General features: G+C 34.2%; 2 protein-coding genes and 2 long non-coding RNA genes across 8 annotated transcripts in view; 3 read left to right on the top strand and 1 right to left on the bottom strand.

The window, feature by feature from the left end:
• The first annotated feature begins 957 nt into the window (after positions 1 to 957).
• On the top strand, positions 958 to 6887 carry Tms1 (serine incorporator TMS1). Of its 5 annotated transcripts, XR_011802225.1 has the most exons (12): positions 958 to 1175; positions 1929 to 2093; positions 2200 to 2384; positions 2458 to 2667; positions 2770 to 2854; positions 2940 to 3123; positions 3258 to 3458; positions 3714 to 3752; positions 4372 to 4534; positions 4614 to 4791; positions 5274 to 5338; positions 6773 to 6887. XR_011802225.1 is itself a non-coding variant. In XM_072020778.1 (11 exons), the coding sequence occupies exons 1-10, from the start codon at positions 1149 to 1151 to the stop codon at positions 4750 to 4752; spliced, it is 1398 nt and encodes a 465-aa protein (XP_071876879.1). In that variant the 5' UTR covers positions 958 to 1148; the 3' UTR covers positions 4753 to 4791; positions 5274 to 5685. The 5 variants fall into 5 exon arrangements, 4 of the variants coding, with proteins under 4 accessions (XP_071876879.1, XP_071876880.1, XP_071876881.1 ...); XM_072020778.1 differs by lacking the exon at positions 6773 to 6887 and having other exon boundaries at positions 5274 to 5685; XM_072020779.1 differs by lacking the exon at positions 6773 to 6887 and having other exon boundaries at positions 959 to 1175; positions 4387 to 4534; positions 5274 to 5685.
• On the bottom strand, positions 5944 to 22696 carry LOC139996399 (nose resistant to fluoxetine protein 6). Its single transcript, XM_072020767.1, has 12 exons — positions 22069 to 22696; positions 12611 to 12766; positions 11737 to 11957; positions 8722 to 8930; positions 8346 to 8601; positions 8092 to 8252; positions 7803 to 7971; positions 7509 to 7702; positions 7286 to 7415; positions 7027 to 7219; positions 6792 to 6937; positions 5944 to 6727 (listed from the first exon to the last, which is right to left on the bottom strand). Exons 1-12 carry the CDS (start codon positions 22328 to 22330, stop codon positions 6581 to 6583), a joined length of 2244 nt encoding a protein of 747 aa, XP_071876868.1. The 5' UTR covers positions 22331 to 22696; the 3' UTR covers positions 5944 to 6580.
• Positions 9643 to 12412, top strand: LOC139996415 (uncharacterized). Its single transcript, XR_011802235.1, has 2 exons — positions 9643 to 11172; positions 11265 to 12412. It is a non-coding gene; the product is annotated as an uncharacterized lncRNA (long non-coding RNA).
• The window catches only part of LOC139996410 (uncharacterized), a 28095-nt gene continuing 24326 nt past the window's right edge, over positions 21753 to 25521 (top strand). The window contains exon 1 of the long non-coding RNA XR_011802227.1: positions 21753 to 21762. This is a non-coding gene — a long non-coding RNA (uncharacterized lncRNA). The remainder of the gene's footprint in view (positions 21763 to 25521) is intronic.

Here is a 25521-nt window from a genome sequence, read left to right as displayed (position 1 = left end):
TGGATGGGATCGTGGATAGGGTGGGTCTCCTCTCGCAGCAACCTCCACGTGGTGAGACCTGGGCACTTAGTATTATTTCATATACAATTGCTAATTGTATCATTATACATGATAGAATTATAAATTGTATTATAAATGATATTATGAGCTGATTGGCTGCGATCGCGATTATATTATGAATAGTTAGTGCACTTATCAAGTAGTTTCATTGATTTCTGTATAAGCATAGATTTCTATCTCGTAGTTATTTTTTTTTAGTGAAGTATCATACTCAAACATTGAAATTTAGTCTGATATATATTAAATTCTATATTTAATTCTGTATTAGGATAAACAATTGTATTCTTCACAATTTCATAATAAAATTTAGTTTGAATTCCAACCCTAATTAATGTTATAATTTTCTTTTATGAATCATTAAAAAATTCGTCAGATACCTCCTGTGTTTATGCGTTTAATAGATAAAGATCTTTTCATAGCTACTGGCTTTATCGCTTTCGATTGAATTAAAATGAAATTGAAGTTGGAAATTCAATTGAATATTCATAATTCCTATAATATTCTCCTAGTAGTAAGTTGCAGAAGGCGTAAAAAAACATTCCAATCTTTTTCGAAGTTGGTATCTCAGAACGTGAAAAGCATCCCACCTTTTCTGTGGTGAATTTATTGATTCTGTTTATTCGTAATTCTATAACATACAGATGATAGTAAAAAAAGTTTAAATTGAATCGCCTTTTAATAAAATGAGATGTTATCTCAAATAACGCTATAGCAGATATACTTGTCTAAATATCTTAAAAATAAGCATTTGTTTCAAAGAAACAATTTTATTGCGACAAAACGGATTCAAAAATATTAATAGAAAATAGGATAAAGCAATTTCAATAGAAAGTTCTGTTAAGGAATGAATCTACATATGTATTATGTTTATGGTGAAGGGATATGACGTTTTAGTCAGCTGATAGCGAGAAGTTAGCTGCGGTCATCTGTCAAGACGCCATTGTTATTGTGAAAATTTTGTTGCACTGAGCTACAGTGTTCTTTGTCTTCTCCTGCAGTCCGTGGTTTATAGCGTCATATTTAATATCGTGATAAATTATACGCGTTTTCATACCGTTCAATAAATTGAACGGACATAGGACATCGTAATGGGTCTTATTTGCTCTACGGCACAGGTAAAAAGATTAGCTTGTAAATAACATTTGTATCTTCTTTTTCCCGAACGCGTATGTATGACTTAAATCACTAGTTGTGTATATCTCACTTAATTTCATTTGATAATTCTGTCGGCTATTTTGTCTTACGAAAATAATGTTTTTCTTCACCTAGTTAAAATTATACGAGGAAATTCCATGAATCATCGAAACTTAATTATGATCTTGATTATGTCATTCTACTGTACATCATATTGATTTTTTTTTAAATTCTTAAAAAGATTAATTCTCTTAAAATAAGGTCAAAACAACTTTTACGAAATAAGATATAAAAATTACTTGATTTAAAAAAAATTTATAAATTGTTGTACAAGATACTACCTTAATACTACATAAATACGATTGAGGAATTATAGATAGTAGGGGTGAACTCAACGAAAGTTTATTTTGAGAGAACAGTGTTATAAACTTCTTTCATAAGCGCAAACTCAATCAGCAAGGCACAGTAAGGACTATGGTGTTTACTTCTATTATTAGAGCTGTGAACGGCCAAAAATGTTCTTTATCTTCAACAAAACCTTGTTTTATATTGAAACAAAAAGGTATCTTTTGTCAAATGTAGTCAGAAATATATATATTGTTTACCATAGATCAAGTTGATAAAATAACAAAATTTTTCACAAATTGTTGAGTTTGTCCTTACTATTTATAATGCACCAATTGTTTTAGCACAAATAAAAGAAATTGATTTCAACATTCTTGTATATATTATAGCTTGCTTGCCTTTGTGGAAGCACAGCTTGCAGCTTCTGTTGCTCCCAATGTCCAACATGTCGCAACAGTACAAGTACTCGTATTATGTATGCATTATTATTAATGCTGGGAACAATTGTTGCTTGTATTACATTGACTCCTGGTTTGCAGGATGCACTTAAAAAGGTAATGTTTCGAAATATGAAAATATTGAAATGAATCTCAAATCAAATATATATATATACATAATAAATACAAGAATATACATTGTCTGTATATGTCATGTATGTAGGTTCCATTTTGTACCAATAGTTCAAATTACGTACCATCAAAATTCACCGTTGATTGTGAATCTGCTGTTGGATATTTAGCAGTCTATAGAATATGTTTTATTATAGCCCTTTATTTCTTCCTAATGTCAATTATGATGATAAGAGTAAGAAGTTCTAAAGATCCTCGGGCTCCTATACAAAATGGGTATGATAAAATAATTTAATGTACAATGTACATTAATTGGACAATTAATTTAATATGTGGATTCTATGTTTAGATTTTGGGCCATTAAATATCTTCTAATAATTGGTGGAATAATTGGTGCTTTCTTTATACCTGAAAAATCATTTGGGACAACATGGATGTATTTTGGTATGATAGGAGGCCTTCTTTTTATTATTATACAATTAATTCTGATTGTTGATTTTGCCCATACATGGGCAGATAATTGGGTAGGGAATTATGAAGATACTGAATCAAAAGGATGGTATGTTTAGTTGTTATATTATTACAATTTATCTATTTTGTAATTATTATAAAACAAGTAAATTTCTATTGTTAATATAAATTTATATAATTAAATATACAGGTATGCTGCACTTTTGGGAGCAACATTATTTAATTACGCTGTTTCTATTACTGGAATTGTTCTGTTGTTTATATACTTTACACATGTAAGTTCTCATATGAAATAATTACAATTTTTTTAAATATTTACCTTTTAAGTTCATCTCTGTTTACTTTTGTTCTCTCTTATAGGCAGATAGTTGCGATTTGAACAAATTTTTCATATCTTTCAACCTGATTTTATGTGTAATTGCTAGTATTATATCAACCCTATCGACTGTGCAAGAACATAATCCACGATCTGGTCTTCTTCAATCATCTATTGTATCTCTGTATGTTGTTTATTTAACTTGGAGTGGAATTTCAAATAGCCCAGGTATATATTCTAAACATATGAATGTAATATATTAATATTTAGTTATATATTAGTGAAAATTATTTCATATATATACATAATGAACATTTATTCATATATATTTATGTATGACACTGTCTTTGTGTTATTTACAGATCGTGAGTGCAATCCTGGATTTTTAGGATTAATTTCTGGCAATGATGCTGATGCAAAAAATCGTGTTGCCTTTGATAAGGAAAGCATTATTGGATTAATTATTTGGTTTAGCTGCGTACTGTATAGTTCTTTACGTACTGCATCTAAATCGTCAAAGATTACAATGTCTGAAAACATTTTGGTCCAAAATAATGGAGCTGGTATGTAAATGTAGTTGTATTTCACATAGACTTGGTATATGTTTCTTGTCATTTGAGCTAAATAATAATTAAACATAAGTCTTATTCTCTAGTAAATATACACGAACTCATAGATTTCATATACCATTATTGATATATTTATGAGTTAATTTTAAGAAAAACATTGTTTTATGCATGTATAGTAAGACTATGTATTTAAACATACATTAATAACTTGTTAAAGTGTCTTTAACAAATTGTACTTTCTTCATACAGTCAGGAATGCAGGAGACCAAAGTCTTATCAACAATGAAGGTAGGCACACACTATTAAATTAAAATAGAATTCAAATTCAGTGTTTCTATCCCTCTTGTTTTGTTTTATTTAAAAAAAATGTAGCATCACATAATATGCATACAATATATTTTTATGCATTTGCACAAATGTAATTAATTCTCAAGTTTTAGTACAGATAAATCACGTAACATTTATTTTTTAGAAAAATCAAATTTTGAAGTATAGAATATAATCGTTATTTATATAGTATTCGTTTAGTAGTAGCGTGTGCCTTCTTTCACTATTTTGCATATTTCCGTTTTTGCATTTTTATATTCAATTTTTTGACAAATAGTTGTCATATTTTAAACAAAAACATTTAAAGTTATTGATCAAAACTATAATTTTGATGCTACATAAAAATATATCTTTTTCATTATTTTTTGTTTGCTAATCTATGTAATGTTGCTTGGCTTAATATTTTCCTTTTTATGTGCACATAGTTTAAAACAAATTTATTATAATGTGCATGTATGTAGTATCACTTGTGAGCTTAGCATTGTTATTAATCCTAACAGAAATATTTCATACATCGATAACTGCACTGTAGATAAATGTTTTCTTCTCTTTTATTCCTCTTTTCCCTAATTGTAATTAGATTATACTCCGGTAGAAGGTCGCAATCCTGATTCAGAAACTGGAAATGAAGCTAAAGTTTGGGACAATGAAGAAGATGCTGTAGCTTACAACTGGAGTTTCTTCCATCTCATGTTTGCTCTGGCCACTTTATACGTTATGATGACACTTACTAATTGGTATCAGTAAGTATTTATTTATTTCAAATAAAATCATATACATAATCTTATTATTCTCTATATATATATTATATTTATTTTACAGACCAAATTCCAATTTGGATACCTTGAACTCTAATACTGCTTCAATGTGGGTAAAAATTATATCTTCCTGGATGTGCTTATCACTGTATATTTGGTCATTGATAGCTCCAGCAGTATTAACAAATCGAGATTTCTCTTAAATACATTATCTTCTTTACATCAAGAGTGGTAATTAGCAGGTATATAAATTTATATAATATAAAATGATTAATATATTAAATCATTCTTGATCTATAAACTTTATCATTATTTCTGAGCTTTCATAGACATGTTATATTTATATAATATTTATGAAAAGATTACTTATTTAATTAAACTACATAAAGTCTTATGGTATATCTTTCAAAATCATATTTATTTACTTACAGTATTTAACTCAAAGTATAACAGTTGTGCCATTAATGATGGTAGTATGATCAACAATTAATGATTAACATAAAAAAGTATACATTAATAAATAGTTACACATTCATTCTATTACATAATTTTATTTTTTATTTTTATTATACACAATATATGTTTGTATGGAGGTAAGAATAATTTATTATAAAAGCTAGAAATTTATGCTTTTAGATATCTTTTATATTTGACATTGATTACTTTTATTAATTTTTCTATACATATTGTTTTCTTTAATTTAATAATTTCTTTTTAATTTCAGTTTTTGCAATGCCTCTGTAATTAAGACTTTGTTGTAAAATTTCCATCTATAGCGGTGATAACATTGTAAGTATCATTTGATATATTTTTCTGTTTGATTCTGTTTGATATATTTTTAAGTTAATTTGTCTTAATATCATTAATATAATACATTCGTACATATTAAATAGTAGATTGAGTAGAAGTAGTTTATAAGCTTTTTTAAAATGAATGTAGATTTTTATTGCGGGATACTATATGTTTTGAACAACAATGAGTTTACAGTCAATTTCATATAATGAAAGTATGAATTATTTCTTGTATCTATTTTAAATGTTCAAAATGGAGTCATTTGTTCTTGTATAAAAATTAAATTCCAATTAAAATTGTTTAAATTAGCAACATAATATTAAAATATATTCAAGTTCTATATATCTATGTATATATATTTACAAATTTAATGTCGCATTTTACATTTAATAACTTTAATGTGATAATAATTGTATACAAAAATATATTCTTTTTTAATGATACTCTTTATTCTGATTAATATAATAAACAAGTCAAATTCAATAATAAACAATTTTATTACCCCTTAATAATTACGTTTTATTAGATGATATGTAAAACTTAATCCAATTATAACTAAAACAGATATAGCATTATTAACCGAAGAATCATTGCAATAAATATAATTTGTTAATAAAACTTTATTACGTCACTTATAATTTTCACCAATGTGCAGTTCATTCAAAGTATTAATCTATAAATTTAGAATATAAAAACTGTACATGTATATGCAAATGTAGTTTGTATATATGTATAAAGGAAACGTAGAGATAAAAACAAGTAATTATTATCGAATGTTTTTTGGCAAAATCTACGAGAAATTAGTTCAAATTTATATCTAGCAATGTTTAAGTTTAAGAAATATATTCAGAAATAAACGCAATAAATTTTCTGTTGCTATGAATGTTCTTAAATATTCTTTTGTAATGGAGCAAGTACAATAAAAAAAAAAAAGAACGCTCTTAAATAAATAACACTGCACTAAAATAACCAGTTAGACATATTAGTCCGCGTAACATAATATTTAACATTTACAAAGATTTAAAAAATGTACTATTAAATTTACAAAAATACATATTATTTACAAGTACTTATATAAATCAAATATAAGAATATTTATATAAATTATGATTGTTCTTAGCTATCATATACATTGTATACGAGGCAAGCTATAGGATTTCATCTTATTAAAAGTGAAATACAGATCGCAGGCACTATTTACAGTAGTTTTGATTAAATTGCAATTATTTGGTGAAAGAATTACTGTTGTTTCAACGATTTTGTCGTTGTTTCTGGCAATGAAGATTTTTTCATTAAATAGCTTTTAATATTTTGAAATGGCGTATCAACTAGTAAAGTTAGAACTATTGATAAAATAAAAATCCATAAAAATTCATTTAGATCAAACTGTAAAGAAGTAAATATATTATTAATAACTATATTTATGTGTAGGTTTACATTTACAACTTACTTGCATGCTGAAGAATGCAAAATGTCCAGCACTTCGAGTTCTTCCAACGTTGTAAAAGTATATTGGAAACTGTGTTAAATATATTGCATAACTGAGCCTTGTAGTAATCAGAAATCCCTTCCACGCTAAAAGTCTACTGAACCAATCTATAATTTCAGTTATTACATTCATATCTATTTGTAATTGTATAACTGTATGAATATCTATTATCTATATTCCATAAGATGGTTTTTACCGCTTGTATTCCCAGTATGGTACATCACAGTTGCCCATGCAAATATGCTACACCAGCCAATGGGAGCAAATGCATTATACATTGCAGCATCTATTGGGTTATATATATAATTTATGGATCCCATACGTGCAGGTCCAAAGAATGCACAACAGCACATGAATGTGCATAAGATCCAACCTGTGTAAAGAACTATCTAAAAAAGATATGGAAATAATTAATGTTACATTAATATCTGTAGATTATATATTATGCTATTTACTTTATTCATCTTGTAATCTCTTGGCAAATATCTTAACAGATAACCCATAAAGATTCCTATTGTGTATACGGTCAGTCTATGCGATGGCAGAGTATATGAAAAATCTGCAGTATCGAATAGTTGTTTTATCCTGTAAACATGTAAATAGATTAGGAAGAAGAAGTATAGATGTAAAGAGTATAGATATTCGATACAGTTAAAATTTCTAGATTCATTAACTTACGAGGTACCAAAGAAGACATAATTGCTTAATTCTCTGTAATATGTTACAAAATATCGAAGTGCTGTTGAAAATAAAGCACACATAGTAAGAACAATAGTCCCAATCTTTGGCTTTTTATAAAGGAGAAGCACCATTAAAGGTGAAAGAATGAACAGCTGCGTGTCTATGCCTAGGTGATGAGTATGAGTAAGACACTAAAATTGAAGAAAAGTGCTTTGTAACTAGAAATACTTAATTTGTTAGTATATCTTATTCTATTGTATAATTTTACAAAATTTAATGTGAGACTTATACCATAGATTCGAATCCAAAGTAATTATGAATAAACAGAAAGTTTCTCCACCATGTTCTCTTGCAAATATTTGCATGCTCAGTTATCACCAAATTCCATTGTGGTCCAGAACCGATATAAGGTATTACATATGTGCATAACAATATCAAGGTTGCTAAAGATGGCACTATTCTAAGAAGAAAAACTGAAATTCGATCTATTGGGTTTGATTAATTTATCTTGATCTCTATTCAATTTTTAATGCATTTGAAATTACAATATATAAAAGATAATATAAATCATCTGTGTCACCTGATTAGACGAGATATGTATTCATCTTTTATGTCCAAATTGCCAGTCTTTTTTAGTTTCCCAATAAAAGAATATGATGTTAAAAGACCAGAAAGCATTATAAATGGGTCTGTGTAAAGACTGGCAGCTCTTCCTATGACCGTCCATGGTTTACCAAGATACTGAAAAATATTAAATTATGGATTCCCTCGTTAGAATTAGAAATAGAATCAATGTTTATTATAAAATAATCTCCATAGATAGCGCAATCATACTTCGCTCATTTCCGTTCTGTTTGCGTAAGGATTAAAAAATAGAGCCATGCTTTTATGAGCTAAAAGCAGCATTAGAGCATTTATAGCTCGTACACCATGAAGTGTAGCTATGTCATTTTGCCTTCGTTCTAACGATATAAGCTTCTTAAAGTTACGTTTCAAGGAAAACGATAGAAGTAATTCGCTTGCTGGTATTTTGTAATGATCATAAAGAGCTGCTACAATTGTTAAGACAGATATAGCTATGAAGAGTAAGCTGAAAAAGATATCGGTTACCATTTTATTCTCTATTCAAGATTCGAGATACTGTGTATTATGAATTTATTTTCCACAATCTCTGGTTATTTATAATAAATAATTTTTGAGATATTTTTACCTAACAAATATAGTTTCGTTTGGTACAGGTTCTTTCGTTTTTACTTGACACATTTCCCTGTTCACCTTCACCGTAACTTTTACACCAGTTTGTGAGGTGTATCTAGTAAGAATCTCGCGAATGGATGTCTCTACATCTTTGAAACTACACGATGCTGGAGTACAGACTGCCCAATTTACTATATTAAATCGAGGTACTCGATGGCCAGGCTAAAACCAGAAAAATAAATTATTAACCAGAGCATAATTACATCTTATAGCTTTTGAGAGTTTTAGTGAATTTCTAAGAACAGAAGCAGGAATAAGAGTGAAAGATTGGGATTAATATCTCTTGGCAAAATATTATCAACTAAAAGTGTAAAAGAAATAGGAATTATTATATGTAGTAAAAATGCATACACAAAATGATTTCATACAGAGAAATATAGAAAGAATTATAATAATTAGACGTGTACAGAATTGTTTTTAGATTGGACGTTTCATCATTGGTAACTGTCGATGATATTTTAACATTAGACAGCTAAATATTGTTAGAGATTTAATGAAAACTTTGTATAAAGATATCAGAGTACATAACAGTCAAAATACCGTACTTTGGTATTTTCGTCACATTCTGAAATACACGGTGTAATTCCAATGCGAAACGCGTTACAATCAACGACACGAAACACTTTCTCGAATTACGTTACGTTATCTAAAAGTATCGTATTGATTGTTAAACTTGTAGAAGTTGTCGCAATGAAAGTAGACGTGGTCTATTATGAAATTCTGACATAATATCTTTACAAATTGTATCACGATCGTAACTGTTTGACTGATAGTTTTATATAGACACGAAAATATTTCATTTAAAAATATTTTTGGTACAATTATTTAAATATACATTAATGTAATCTATAAATTAATACGTCTTGTCGTCGTTTAAACATTAAACATCGCACGAGAAAATTATTCTTCGGATAGAATATAATTTTGTATTTGCTAGTAGCCGAGATACGTTTCATAAAAAATCATATTGAAATGTTTTTCACCGAAAAACCTGAGAAACTCTGCAAGGATGGGCTATTCAAGTTGCGTGAAAGTAAACCTGCACGGAACCGTGCAGGAGCCGTATGAAATTAATAGAGGATACGAAGAATTCAATGGCGAAATTAGCTGCAGGGGGACTGAGATTAGCAACGAAGAAGATGCGAATGCAGAGAAAGAAAAGATGAGCTTGCGTGAGATTTACGTCTAATTTACGTAAGCAAGATATGTTTAACTATGTTGGTTTCAATGGTTCCAGACAAGATTGTAAGTTGGAAATATGTTTCATATATATCGACAAACGTATGTGTGGATGGATGGTGAAATAAATGAATAATTGGCTTTATTCGCCAACGGCCTCAGCCATGCAGGAACTACCGGTTTCCATAAGAACACCGAAGTCAAACTGCGTTGGACACGGTTAACTCGAAACGGGTGACCGTGTGCTGTTGGCGTAAAAAAGAAGAGAGAAAGAGAGAAAGAGAGAAAGAAGGGAGAAAAATTGGAATCCGTTTGTAGCGATATTGGCAAAGCCCCGAACGCTGTAAAACAAAACTACGCAATGAAACGAAGTCTAACGAGAAATTGAAATCCTGTTAATACACAGATATCGTCGTTAAGCGATTAATGGATCGGGAAAAGGAATTTTGCTCCGTTGCTACAGCGTGTCAGGCTATCCACCGCAAATGCCGTACTTTAGAAAAAAGTTGAATGTTATAATTGGAAATATTTTTCCTGTCCTTTATCCGTTTCGATGCGATCTGTTACTGCGACGTATATAAAGCGGTGTAGTATACGTAATAAGTAACTTTTGACATGTCTGGCAGGTAAGCAACATTTTGGAACTTAAAAAAATTGCTTCCCTGAGAATCTTAGCTATGATACGTATCCATTGTTTCTTTCTACGTCCAGTTTTCAATTGCAGGTACACGGTTTCCTATTAGCGATTGTCTGCACGCTTCGAGGTGGCAGGTGTCTCGCTTAATATTCATAATACATTGCTGTTTTCGCCGCAGCTACGGATCAAATAAATTCCTTTCGTCTTATCCTCTGACAGATATCTCCTGTCGCGTCTCAATTTACGCAGATACCTATGTACAGTGTGCCGAATCGATTATGCATTCGTCCGTAATAACGCGTTAACATTCTACGAGTATTTTCACGGTATAAATTCTCAGACGCCAGATTTCTTCTTGATAATTCGAGTCTAAATTTAATCGGAAAAATTTACGGACTCGTCACCCTTCTCGAGGTCTCTTCTTCGGAGATTCTTCTGCAACTTCGTACGCGTAACGTGAATTACAAGGAATAGACGAATGAAATGAATTGGGAGAAATGGAAATAGCGAAATGAAAAATATAATGTATTTTGTACAACTTGTACGATTGTTTCGTAGCATGAAATTTATTTGGACGATTTATCGAGCGTTGTCTGTCGTTCGTTCGCGTTTATTAACTCCTGAATATAATTCTCATAGTCACGACTAATACCGTAGTCATTCATATAGAGCGTTTTGAGACCGACTGATTATGACAATGATACCTTATTGATAACGTTATCCGTGATGGTAATAACCAGTTATTTTCAATATTTAATTTAACAAACTTTAGTTTGGATAAAGTTGAGTGGCATGTTGTATGCTTGCATACGAAACAAAATAATATAATAATAATACAAAGGAACAAATTTAATATATTTTCAGCTATGACAATCTCGTTTGAAGCGTGACATAAAATCGTAAAAGAAATAAAATATGCAAGAATTTTTATCGCCGGTTGAAAAAACAAATTTCGCGGATGCTATATGAAATATGTTAATGGGAACTATAAATCAGTCGTTCTTAAACGATAATTAAATCGATTTCCACTAACATTTTTATCCTTGAATGTAAAAGCCACGATATTCAATTGAAGCGTTAGCATCAACGTGAAAAAACATTGCTTCTGCGGTTTCGAAGAGACGGCAACCACACGTACACGTAAGTACTTACATCGGTGATGTTGCTTCTGAAAGCATAATGGGAATGCACCAACCGATGAAGATGCTTCAGATCTAGACGAGACTCGTCGACGGTCAGCTGAAGGTACGCCAAGCAATATTGCCCTTGAATTCCGTCGCTTCCTTCGATTCCAACGCACTCGTCGAAGTCGCCAAATTGATTTATATTTCCGTTTAACAGGCCAGACGGTATTTTCGCCGTTGCGTCGTACACTTTAAAGAATAATAAGAGAATTATTGGAAATGACGATCGCAGGGAAGAAACCACGACGAATACATATTTTTGTCGTTCTCTTCTTTTGTTTCTCTTCATTTTGATGTCGCCTTATGACCGACGAGGAATATTTAAAAATCAACTGAACCTTACAGCTCCGGACAAAAGCGCGTAGTATGTAATTTTTAATGGCTTTTTCCAAAACCGAGAAATTTTCCTACGGTCTTCCCGTGATTTGGAAGCATACTTGGCAACTTTAATAAAAATGCTGTAAAACAGTAACGTAGAGGCTATCGTCGATGTTCGATGACAAGAAGAATCTTTGAATATTTTAAAAATTGAGATTGTGGAACGTGTACGAGAAGATTTATTGAAATTCAATCGTCTCATGAATAATGTGGTTCCCCCGAGAATGATGTAACGAAGTAATAAAGCTGCAAAGAAGATACGCTTACTCGTGTTTAATAGATATTTAAACTATTCAGAGTGTGGCAGTAAAGTACAAGCGAAAGTACAGTTAAAAAAATAATTGCATTATCCTTCGTTGAGAAAATCTGCCACGGTAGAGATTCTTCGGAATAAAATGGATATTCTCGATAGTCGAAATTATTATTATTATTAATGTAATTCTGTAGCGCGTGATTATACTTACTTTTGAGAGCCCACAAAGTGAATTTGGCAAGCTCCCGATGAAAAATTTCAGCGTGCCTTTTGCATTCTCCACTTACTCGTCCAACACTGGGGTCGAAAGCTGGAAGAACTTGTAACAATCTCCTTGCCTCTCGATCAATTTCTTCGGGAAAATCGTCTAAACAAGAAACGCGAATATCTGTAATTAGTACGTGTTTTAAGAATTTGATTTTTAGTTGGATCATTCGATATATACTTTAAACGAATCGCGCTACTTTTGCCGACCATGTCATATTCAAATTTATCTCATCTTAACGATCCTAGAAAATTTGGTAGAACGTGGATGGCCGATAACTATCGTGACAGCCAATGTGTAAATTAATAAAAAAAAAAAAAAAAAAAAAATTGGTTAACTTGAAAACACGAGAAAGAGAGCAAGTCCAAGTTCGATCAAGAGGTCTATCACGATTCTTCGACACGCGAAATCAAGATCGAGACAAGGTTGATTCAAGAAAGACTTTCACTTCGTTCAGTGGTCTCGAGGATACAGCTGGTATCGCGATGAAGTAACACGCATGTAAGTACGTGTTTGGCGTACAAACGGAGATTACAACGCGAAAATAAATGCCAGTACCAGCCGATGGAGCTTCTGTCATTGTTATGCTGACGCTCACGTTCGGGTACTGTTTCTATAAACGTGATTTTTTCTACGAACTTGATCAATGGCTTTAGTGCCCACGCTAGGCTATCACGGAAGACGTTCTAAGACTTCAGAGAAGGTCAAAGTACCGTTTATGGTAGCTCGAATAGTTTCGTTCAAGAATATATTAAAAAAAAAAAAAAAAAAAAAAAAGGAAAGAGAAAAAAAGATACGATTCGCAGATATGAAACTGTTCCGATGATATACGCCTTGTATCTTGGATCATTTGTCGTCATTTGCATATTCCGTCGATTGATGGTCAGTTACTTTGTTTCCTTCTAGGATTGCCAGATTTCTTTCCTTTTCCTTTTTTTATTATTTCGACCTTATGTCACATCGACACCCGAGTCATTGACGACAACGTCAGCTTGTCGTCCTTAAGTTAGATTTCGTGATAGGACTGGATTTTTTTGAGGTAACTTATTGTCTCTGACACCGATCTTTGGGCTCTGTATTCTCGACATTCGTATAGCGCATGTTTGCCAGATATTGTCCAGTCGCTAGATGTAAGTTGGAGGTTCTGTCCTTTTTTGGACAGTGTTCGTAGGTATTTTCGCGTGTCGGAGGTGAACGAAAGATGCCTAGAGGATTAGGACCTCGAGATCCGCAGAAGTATCTAGAGGCTCTCTTCCTCCGCAAGATCGAGGAGCTCCGTGAACAGCTTCTGAGAGGGTCGCGAACAACTCCGCGAGCACGTGGTAAGCCGACAAGGGGCAGTTCAGATTGGTCGCCAGGAGGAATTAGTACTTCGTCATGGTAAGTAAACTGCCAATTAAAGTTATGCTTCTTGGGCTTGATGGTCATCGTCGTTCGTTTACTCTCTTACTTACTTTCTTGTTACTCTCTTAAACCGAAGACTGATAATAGCGATCGCCAATAATCTCTAAAGGTGTATGCGATCTAAAATCTAAAGTAGGAAACAGATTTATCCACTTTCCGACTTGCGTTTACTCGCAAGATTATTTATTTCTTGGTCGTGTCATTCGTTTTATTATAAAACAGCCTCATATGCGATGCAAAAGGCATAATTGGGAATAAAGAAGTTAGTGACCCGGTACTAATACATTTTTTGTCACCTTGAATATTAAATCGAGCCTGATATGAAGTGATTTCGACATTGATTTGAATCTTGATGCGATGTAAATGAAAGCAGCTGCAGTAACGAGTGTGAAATCACGTATGTAATTGTTGGAACATAACGCGCGCCATACATATGTACGATTGTTGGAATACAGAATAATATGATCGTTTAAGCATTTAACGCCAGCGATACGCCTATCGAACTAATTTAACCCTTAACTGTAAAAACTTTCGTCGAAGAAAATCGCGTATATGTTACGATGAGTGAAATTTGACCGCAATAAATCACGGCACGACGATATTAGAACAAAAGTTCCCATTTCACCGACCATGGTCCTCGGGAGTTAATGACGTTTGTTCCAGATGCCACGTGCAAGATTAATCTTCATCGAAAACTGATAACTCAGCGAATGCATTAATTCTTTCGAGCTTGTTCTCGTTTATCCTAATTTCAGTTATCTCGATCGGTCGAACAAGTTGCCTTTGCGGATAACACAGCGAAATTGCGAGAAACTCGTTTTGCTGTCGTCCACGCGTGTGTAATAAAACTAAAAAAAAAAAAATCGTAGAACAGGTGAGAATAGTGGTTTTATCGATTATCTGGATATTTCGACGTGTCGTATTATCTGCGAACTCGAGAGGTTTTACGTACCGCCTATTTTTTTTTTTACGTTTTTGTAGCTGCAACGTGACGCTGCGAAACACGTTTGGCAAACCTAACATCGATTGAGACACGTATCAACCTGTACCCGTGAGCTAATTATTAGGCCACTCTTTTGCAAATCTATTACACATACATTTACATATATAGCTGCATGCAAATAAATCGTGAGTGAAAGTCACAGCAGTTTTCGTAACAGTCTGTTAATGTTCATTCGAAGTCTTAATATAATCGCAGCGGAGGATGAACTCGATTTCCTCCATTTTTGTCGCAATGCAACGCCGGGTGTTGGGACAATGGTCGACGAACTGCAAATAGAACCGGATATCGATACCTTGCCTGTGACAGTTTCGAAACATCAAGCACAAGGTGGTCCATAAGTCGCTTTCCCATTTAAAAATTGCATAACTTGACTTGTTCTGTCGCGTATTTCTAAATTTTTGTGTTCCTAGAAAAAAGAAGCTTTTGGATTTCTAAAGCCTGCTTTAATATCGTCGGAAACACGACGAAGCAACCCTATTGTTCCAACGCAGCGCTTTTTAATGTTTTTCCATTTGCCACCCTATTTTGTTCAAATTCATAAAAACTGTAATCCGAGTCCAGTTTCAAGGCCGCCAGGCTCGTGCGAGTCTATGTATAATAAAAAGATGTTATGCAACTTTCGAGCGAAGGAATTATTTGTCGGTCACCTCGTATATGCTTGCGTCTATCAATTATCCTTGATCGATCTTAATTAGCGTCGTTTCATTAGGTTTGTGCAAGCAAATAGTTCGTGCTACCGCTTACAAGCTCATTCCGAAAGAAATCGTGTTAATCTTATCATAGATCAAGTTTTATCTCATATTTTATCTTATACAGGTGAATCGATTAATTTGAATAAACGCGATTAAATATCCTGTTATTAATTGTTGCCTGTTAATTTTATCTTCGGGTTTCATGCTCAATGTACATATACGCAGGCTACAGAGGAGAATCACGATGAGTCGACATTTGGATATTTTGTTAGGCATTAACGTAGTTGGGAACAAAGATACGTAAGCCTTGAAAAATACGTGACAACTAAGAATATTACGTAATGTTGCAGAAATCGTAACTAGTGACTTAAAAATACTCAAAGGTCTAACGAAACGCACGTGTCGAATATAACTGGAAGGATGAGACGCAGTTGACTGACAAAACCAGAGAAAAAGACAGATTTATATGTTGGACATCGTATCTGAGCAGATTCCTCTACGAAACGCGGAAAATATGAGTTATATTTTCATCTCGTGATCCTAACTGGTAAAGTTGGCGTTGAAAAGCAAACGGAGGCATCGTTGTCTCTGTGAACGATAATTCGCTTGTTGGTTCTCTATTTATTAGGTGTACACGAAAATGATGGTCGTGGATTGACGATTATTGCCTCAAAGTTAGTGGCTATTACTTTCGTGCGACACCCAATACATTTGTTGTTCAAACGTAGTTTCGATTGCTCAGCGAGCAATGTATTGGCAAACTGGACGAAGTTGCACAATGAGAGAAGCTGGTTGTTCGGTGTTTCTTCGGTATTTATCGCACTTGTTGATGCGTTTGAATATTGAACAGTGTTACAAATACACTGGTCGAAACGATTAAATGAAGTGGTTCGTTCCCATCGTGGTTTTAGTATTCGCTAGAGGCTTTATTGACCGAGAATCTCTAAGTACGCAATATGTACACTAGCTACCAAGTAAACGCGTTTAAACGTATTTTATCTATCTTAGACTTTAACCTATGTAAAGTATCAGTATACAAGAACACGCGTTAGGTCGCCATAAATTTCTAGATCGTGAGATTTATTACATTCGAGTTGCGTTTTGCTTTTTGCGAGCGAACAAGATTCTTTTTCTTTTCTTCTTTTTTTTTTTTTTATCAATATCGATATGTGTAAATAGCCATTCTGATTGAATTTTAAAATTTGTATACGAGTCGTACCAAAAGTGTGCACTTTGTATAATGCGTCGTGACTAGAAACAATAGTTCAAAGTGTGATTTTAAAAATGATTTTTACCAACGCGACAAAGAGTCATCGAAATCGGCGAAGGGCTTGAGATATCGATAATCACCGTCCTTCGCTCGTAACATCTTCCAGGCTCGCGAAACTAAAGCCGGAGGTCCACCGACAAGCTAAAGTCGAATTTACGCTGTTTCACTTTGGCGGATGGACGCTGCTCCCATCCTTGCCGTTGCCTACGGATGTTGTAAATTTGGTTCAAGCCAATCCAAGAGCTTTTGCTTCGACGCATTTGCACGAAATGGTCTCCGCCGGTGAGCTAAGGTGGTCGGGTCACTTAAGAGATCGTTCTGTGCAAATATATGGAACCGTGTTTCCAGCGTAGCCAGATTTAGCTGTCTCAAAAGCTCGTTAAACCTCTGGCTTTAGCCAGAGATCCGCCGAATCCACACGTACCATTGATTAGGATATCCACTGTATCGTGGTATTTTAATACAGCTTTGATTTCCTTTATGCAAGGTTTCCTTGTGTATAATATTATAAAATTCTTTCTGCGTGGAAAGAAAAGTTTATGGATTACGAATATTTTTAAACAGCAGAAACACTCGTTGCAAATTATACAAACTTGCTGTTCGTAGTACGTCGCTGGCAGAATCTGTATATTGACGGAGACCTGTTAAACCTGTTAAGTTAACGTGTCGAAATAACACGCGCCTGTAGATCTAAGAATGAACGAGGAAGTGGAACAGCTTGTGGATATTTCTTTCGCGATTTTAGATCAAGAAATTTATATCCAAGTACGAAGAACGAAGGTCAAGAATATTCGTATCAATTCATTTAGATATACAACTTAGGTACACACGATAAAATTTCTCTGATAGATTACGACAAATGAGGATTAAGAGGTACATTGTAAGATCAAGTTCAAACGTCGACTCTAAATGTTAAGTGCGAGGGACGTCAAGCTTGGTAATCGCAGAAGTAGATCATGAGTGTACTTCTAAATCAAAGAGAAATGTAACTGGAAATGCGATCTAACTCGAAGGAGGATTACAAAGAATAAATGAAGTGAATAATAGATGAAGATCACACGGGGAAAATATGATAAGTTCATTAACATATATTTCTGACTGTTTAACTTAAATTTATTCGATTCGTCGATTAAACGACAAAATAAAAAGATCTTTCTTAAAAAGATGGTGATATAAGTGTAGCAGCGAGACAGTGAAAAAGACGCTGAACTAAAACCACGTTAATGCATCGCTCGGGTTAACTAAGCTACATAAATCTTCTTTCTAAGATTGCTGGTCGATGTGGAAAAAATGTTGATACTCTCTTAAGAGTATTTTACTCTTATGACAAATCATTTCTGCCCGATCGCTGTCGAGCGCTGACGACTGAAAACGTCAAGGTTACTCGAGCAATAACTTAAGTTGAATGACTGTTTAACCGAGGCGTATTTGTATTTTAAAATTATTACAGTGGCTCATGAAAGCATGGAACTGCTAGCTGGAACCAGATCATAGTGTTATCCATGATCACCATAGATGTCATTCAAGCGGGTACCGAATTACCGGAATACGAAGAAATATAATCTCTTTCATCTTTTTATTATATCGTTGCGAGGACTACTGAAATTCGTACGATCAGAACGATACCAAACACGACCGATCGACAATTCTTAACTAAACTATAGAAATACGTAAGGTGCGATTAGGAGCAAGGAATGACTGGACTCTATAGTGTCTTATCTTATTACATTGCACCTATCTTGTCTCGCTACCTGTTTCTCGTTCTTTCCCCTGATGCAGACACGTCAGAGCGGGACGAGTCAGATAACGTGGACCGATTCTCGGAAAGTCACCTGCTTTTGTTGTATTTTTAACACTAACATTACCAGCCCGTCGTTATTTTTTTTATTCGTTTAACTTTGTGTAAATCTTTATATTAACAAAAATCGAGAAATTGATCAATCAGATAATGAGCGGTTCAGCTAATAAAGGTATAATAAAATGTAGGAAAGGTTAGTGGTTAAATACGTGTTTCTTCAACGTCGCGTTTAATGTCTTAAAACGAAATAAATTCACACGTTAGGTTTTTATCTCGCGTTTAATCGACACCGTGCCCTACTGTCCTGTTCACCCGTGATACCACGGAAGTGTACAATGAGAACGATCAGAATTTAACTACTTCGAACTGGATCGAAGGTGCAGCATGCATTTTTACAACGTTCGCGATTATGCCATCGTGACGAGGCAAGCGCACTTGGCTGGCAACGATTACGCGTCCGAACGACAAGTTTCGTTTTTGCCTTCTTTTTCGGGACCTAGTAACATGTACATACGCTGTGCAATACGCGGTGAAATTGAGCGTATATAGCAGACGAGAAATTCTAGTATGCTAGATGTGGCGAAATATAGAAAGTAATTCACCAATAAGATAGTAATCTATATATTTCTGTTAGTTGCAATTTTTCGACTGTAAACATAGAAGCGCGACCGACCTTCTGTATTCATACTTCTAGCTACTATTCTTCCTATTATTATTTGTTTTCTTTAAAGTTGTAGCGATTACTATGACCATTAGCGAATATTTTTATATTCGGTGGCTCATCGAACTCCGTTCAACGTCTTAACAACGGTTGATAGTCTTTCGTTGGACCAGGACCGACGCGATATCCCCAAGATGATCGTCGACGTTACGTTTTTCCCTTTTTTCACTGTGCGTAGCACGCTCTATGATTGACAGTCTCATATTGTAGATGTTACGTTTAACAGGAGGATTGTCTTCGGTTCATTTGCAAAGATATTTTTGTGGCAAGACATCCAGGCTACGACAATTTCCGTGTCTCGATCTCGATCTCGATCTCTTCGTTTTAACAAGCAAGAAGAATTCACGCGTATTCACGCATTTGTAGATTTTTTTTTATTTTTTTCTTTCTCTTTTCTTCGAACTCGAGACACATGTGTCAACGTTAGGGGAATGAATTTGGGTCAAAAAGTGGCCGAAAGAAAAGACAAGGTTAAACGTGATGCACTTTTTACGTGTTCAGGTTCATTGTAAGGACGTGCACGCGGTACAATGGGTAGCGAAATCGTGAGAGGTATACTGGCACTGTGTATGGATGAAAATCGGACTTTAGTAGCGCGCATTTCGAAATATCGAAAGTAGTTTTGCTTTTTTCTGTCATTTGTTCGATCAACGGTCGAGTTTATTCCGCTCGTGCTATCAAACAAAATAACAGCTCTTTTTGCCACAGTATTTGAATAAGTGGACTGCATTTTTATGCTTTTTTTAAACGTCGTTGTAGAATCTATAATATAGATGATTCGATTGCTTTTTTTTACACACTCGTACATTACTAATTGCTAATTTATACGACAGTAATGTATGATATTTTAATTATAGCAATAATAATATGTATTATAACATTAACCTAATATGCTCCTATTTAAGATAGCATCGAATTATATTACGAAATATGGAAATAAAACCTTATCCGAGAAGCGTAATTATAAAGATGTAAAAAGTATGCCCAAGTAGAACGAGTAAAATTATAGAGTCGTTGGGTTAAGTGAATCGACATCGTAAAAAGACCGTGAGCGATGTCTTTTTCAGGACTGCGAGAACGGAAACAAATATATACAGAAAAAGTACGGATACAACTAAACTGTAAATGTATCGTAAAAATATAAATGTATAAAGGGAGAAAGGTATAAAGAAATCGACGAGAAACGTCGAAAGGGAAAGAATCGAAGAAAATTTATATTCGGAGCCTCGTAAAATGATGAAATTAAAAAAATTAATAAAAATTTCCGTCTCAGAATGTGCCCATTTGTATGAATTATTCTAATATAGTTACGAAATATACAAATTATGTTTGGACTATACATATTTCGAAGGCCTAAATGATATCTATGCCCCGCAATACCAACGATCGAAAAATACGTCATCGTTGTCGTGATCGACCTTCGATCTAACGAATAGAGAGATACATGAATAGCATAAACGACGGTAATTTTGTAGAACAAGCATGGTTTTTCGGTATCGAATTATTCTTAGCGCTTAAAATATCGTCTTTGATGCAATTGACCCATACGTTATTCTTCAACAATCAGAAGGAAAATAATTATCTTCGTCGAATTAACATCTTCTTAATCGCAAGTAATCCATTTATAAAAATTACTAAATTCTTCGTTTAACGTAATTACATGTAATTACGTTAAGAATAATTTAATCGTATCTCCGAAATACGAATAGTTGGGTTGTTTCGTGTCACATTATATTAGAAATATTAGTTGTATCGAACGGACAATTCATTCGGAAACGTCTTTAGAAGTCGCACGAATATTTCTTCTTACGAGGCGAACATTTTTCCAACAGCAGATGCAATACAAATATACATAAATAATTGGAAAAGTAAGAAAAAGACGAGAACGTAGAAATTGAACAATGGCTCTCGTCGGAATAATTTTGCACGGATTTACGAACGAACCTTCGGACTAACGATTTTTAAAAGAAAACACTTATCTATCTACTCGTGATTTCTAATAGTCGGTCGAGAATTTCATTAGTGGTAACTTAAATGAATGGAAACGACGTGATTAAACGATGGCAAAATTATATGAATCACGCGTGCTCTGATGGGTGTACACCCGAGCGTCGGATGCTTCCATCCGAAGAGTCGCGTTTGCCTAAAACTGTCCGTGTCCTATCAGCGGCCACTAATCGCCAATTGGTCGAAAAGCAAGCAACTCCAACGTAAAACTCGATACTGACGACTTTAATTCAAAACGCCAATACCTTTTTTTATCAATTTAACAATTACGTCATACGTGTACGTAGCCGCCGCGTACGTGCATAATAAAATCCTGTTATCGTCTTGGAGTTGTTTGCGATACACAAAAATGACAAGAGTAACAAATATAACAAATATACGCGTTAGTTTAGTCGATTCGAACCTCGGCTCGCGATAATGACATGTACAGCCTCTTGACCACGGAGTTGTACAATTTCGTAGGAGACGGCGGACATTTGACTGCTAATTATCTTGGCAAAAGAACTCACTGTAGAAGGGATTAGTGCGGACATCCAGCTCTTTCGCCCGCCTTGTGGCGTCTGTCTCGGTCGTGTGGTTCCTCCAGTTGTCCATTAGCTCGACCAGCGTGAAATTATTGGCCGATGTGCTCTCGTTGCGCGACAGCACTCGGAGGATCTCCTCGTCTTCCAGGGCGTTGAGGCTGCTGGACGTCAACACGTCCACCGATTTCCCGGCGTACGACAGCTTCATCACTAAAAGAATCGTCCATGCCCTGGCCAATGTTCTCATTTTTACAGAAAAACGAAACGGCCAGGATTCGAATCGATGTCAGTTTCTTCGAATTATCCGATTTCGTCCGGGATATCTCGTCGACGATCACTCTGTAAGTCTACGCGGCTTCCTCGACCCTGTTCGGCATAGATTTTCGAGGCTGTAGAGGAACGAGACGGTGAAACGGAAGAATTGCTCACGGACCAACTTCAACAGGCGATCTAGAACGTGGCAGATGCTCGCACGCGAACAATCTTTGTTTCGCGGGATAAGCGTGAAGCGAACGAAAGAGAATTTGCAAAAGTGCACCACCGAATGTTTCACGGACTTCTGTATTGCTTGGACGTCCGAAGGCGAGCTTTATGAGTGATCGTGAGACGACGGAGTTACTTGTGGCCACGAATGGGGCGATAGAAGAGGGGTGAATGCTGCGTTCTTCCTCTCCCACTCTGAACCGTCTTCGAAGGAGCTTGCTAGTCCTATATCAATCTGATGGGAATAATTGTATAATTTATAGGATAGGTATCTTCCTTTTTATATCGTTCCTCCTTTGAAAACAACGCGTCTGTGTTTAACTATGCGACGTTTTAAAGCCATTTTCTAGCCATCTTTTGCTTTTGTCTTTAATCAAACAACATTTAGCTCTGTTTACTCGAAATTAGCAAAGCTTTTAGTATAATTAGTATATCGCGCGCGAAACTGCGAGCACCGACATAGCGTTACCAGATGGCTCCTGATACTTTAGCAAGCTGATGTTTTAACGATACACGGAAACAACAAAAATTAAGTTGAGACGAGATGCGTTCGAAATTTGATGTTATTTTATATAACTGAACAATGGAAATACGTGCAATTCTAAAAATATTATTGTACTGTCGTATCTTTCCTCTTTTTAAATGCTTATCATATTGGTTAAAATGATACTTAATGAAAGAAATTTACACCGAAGTTACACATAAGCAATAGGAATCGTCAATATTATCTGGTTTATAAATTTCAATTTATCAGTTACATAGCTGCACGTTTTATTACGTACTTTGTCCCGTATTGTTATGAAGTAGAACGTGAAATTTTCCAATTTAATTATCGCTTTCAATTATTTATCGTTGTATCGTTACATCGTTACATCATTACATTTCATACTTCAAAGAGCACTATATTAAAGGTAAACGTAAAACTTTCTTTATCAAAATCGATAGACACGAAAGTCACGAACAGCCAACGGTATGGTATTTCGATATACCGTGAAAAGGTTCTTTCCAAATTTTAACCACGGTATTTTTCATTTCGATTTCCACCACAGTGCATATTCAGATTCAGATTCAGATTTTCTTGCACGAATATTACGAATTTCCTTATTCCATTAAATAATTATTATTTTATTTTTCGTATTTTATTTCGACAATTTACTATTTAAAAGTTAACCACGCTGTGTCGTTATAACACGACCTGTATGGTCTCATTCAGTATTTTAGACCTTACGTGATAATTGTTTATTTGCTTTCTGCCCACTCTTCTTCTCATACGTATTTTACTTTTTACGTAAATATCTTTTCATACGTAACTACGCGTCACATATAGCAGGTGCTCACATTCCTCCACATACGTTCATCAAAATTTAATTCTATTATTACTCTTTGTTTTATCAGAGTCGCATCCACTATCATGGTCAAGGTAAAAAGCCACAGTATCGCGTATCGTTGCATCCTGGTATTCTATGTAGCATTGCTACGACTTGCTCTATTCGTCGTTTCCACTCCAGTCTGATTCTTGATTTTCTTCTGTTATTGCATACGGCAAAAATTTATCCCATACCCTCTCCGGCGTTCTTCGTTTTTCACGTTCAACGTGGCATTTTCCAGCATATTATCGCCGTCTCTTGGACTTAATTTTTTATGAATTCCAATTACGTCCTCGTTCGTTACTACTTCTGTGGTTAACAGAAATCTTGTGGAAGCCAAGTGTGTAGACACCTTGTATATTTTCATACAGTATTCTAATATGTAGAAAATGTTCATATTCGATACGACGTTGAAATAATGTTGACGTTCGCGTAGAAGGTTCCGCTGTATTTATCCAAAACTATTTAATTTTGCCCAACGAAATGATCTCCTATCTTCCGTCGTTTCAGAGCTATAGGTTGCTCTAGTTACGTAGGACACCCTGTATATATTCGTGCAGACGGGAATATTTCGACAGGAACTGAATTCCAATGCTTCGCGTACTTAACCGAACGATCTTTCGCTCTTTCATTTCTTATTTAACGCTATATATTTTCCAATTTTGTAAAACAGATACGAATTACGGGTTATTCGTACAAAATTGTCCGCCTTTTAAACGACTGGTTTTTTTTTTAAATGATACTTTCCCCGATTGTTCGCGTAGTTTGCCACTTATTATTTCTTTAACGAAGCCGATCGTAAATGATACATTTGTGAAGTCTTCGTTATACTTAATATACACGTGTGAATCGCAATAGAGAGTGGGTCGGGGTCCTCTGTGTGTTGCATTCTTTAGTAATCGTTACGACACGTTCTACGCGTGCTCTCCATGAATTGTGTCTTTCATTCTTCATTTTCGCCAGCCTAAATTTAAAGTTTGCAATTACTTTCTTTTTTTAATCAACACCTCTTGTACATATATACCGTACGATATCGTAACAATATTTACATACCGCCAGGTTATTACCAGCAATTTTTAACAAGATTTTCGATTTATTACAAATTTTCTTACGTCCTAATCTCGTTCGAAGAAGGGAAGAACCGTCGAGATATTTATTTCTACGATATGACTGTTCATTCTGCGTGTATGGTGAAATACGCGTAACAAAATTTGCATTTAAAATTTGAATTTATACGTGAGCATATTGCTCGTATAAAATATCGATCACATTATACGCGTGAACATTAAGAACGGAACGAACGTTTCATTGAGAAAGAAAAGGAAGCAACTGGCGGTTAAAGAAAATCATTCCAGCGTCCTTAAACTTGAATTCATTCATACGGTGAATACAAATAAAAACTCACGCATTCAGCTGCATTTTAACTGCTACTTTTGGCCGTACGAGTGTCTGGATTATACCGTACATCTTGTATATCGTCGCTCGAATGTACGTAAACACGTGTTTATTTCTGACAGGATGTAATTTAGTTAGAAAATTACGGACAGAACGATCCAGGATTATTTTATACTTTAAAAAACACGAAAAG

The sequence above is a fragment of the Bombus fervidus genome, chromosome 18 (genome assembly GCF_041682495.2).
Source record: "Bombus fervidus isolate BK054 chromosome 18, iyBomFerv1, whole genome shotgun sequence".
Taxonomy (NCBI): Eukaryota; Metazoa; Arthropoda; class Insecta; order Hymenoptera; family Apidae; genus Bombus; species Bombus fervidus.
Note: the sequence above shows the minus strand (reverse complement) of the source record. Positions and strands in the feature narration are given on the sequence as shown.

Coding starts and splice junctions, on each gene's coding strand:
- Tms1 (XM_072020778.1), top strand. CDS start 1,149: ATGGGTCTTATTTGCTCTACGGCACAG. Junction 3,124..3,257: donor TGGAATTTCAAATAGCCCAG/GTATATATTCTA, acceptor TGTTATTTACAG/ATCGTGAGTGCAATCCTGGA. Junction 3,753..4,371: donor AAGTCTTATCAACAATGAAG/GTAGGCACACAC, acceptor AATTGTAATTAG/ATTATACTCCGGTAGAAGGT.
- LOC139996399 (XM_072020767.1), bottom strand. CDS start 22,330: ATGAGAACATTGGCCAGGGCATGGACGATTCTTTTAGTGATGAAGCTG. Junction 6,938..7,026: donor CCATACTGGGAATACAAGCG/GTAAAAACCATC, acceptor CTGAAATTATAG/ATTGGTTCAGTAGACTTTTA. Junction 6,728..6,791: donor TTGCATTCTTCAGCATGCAA/GTAAGTTGTAAA, acceptor ACTTCTTTACAG/TTTGATCTAAATGAATTTTT.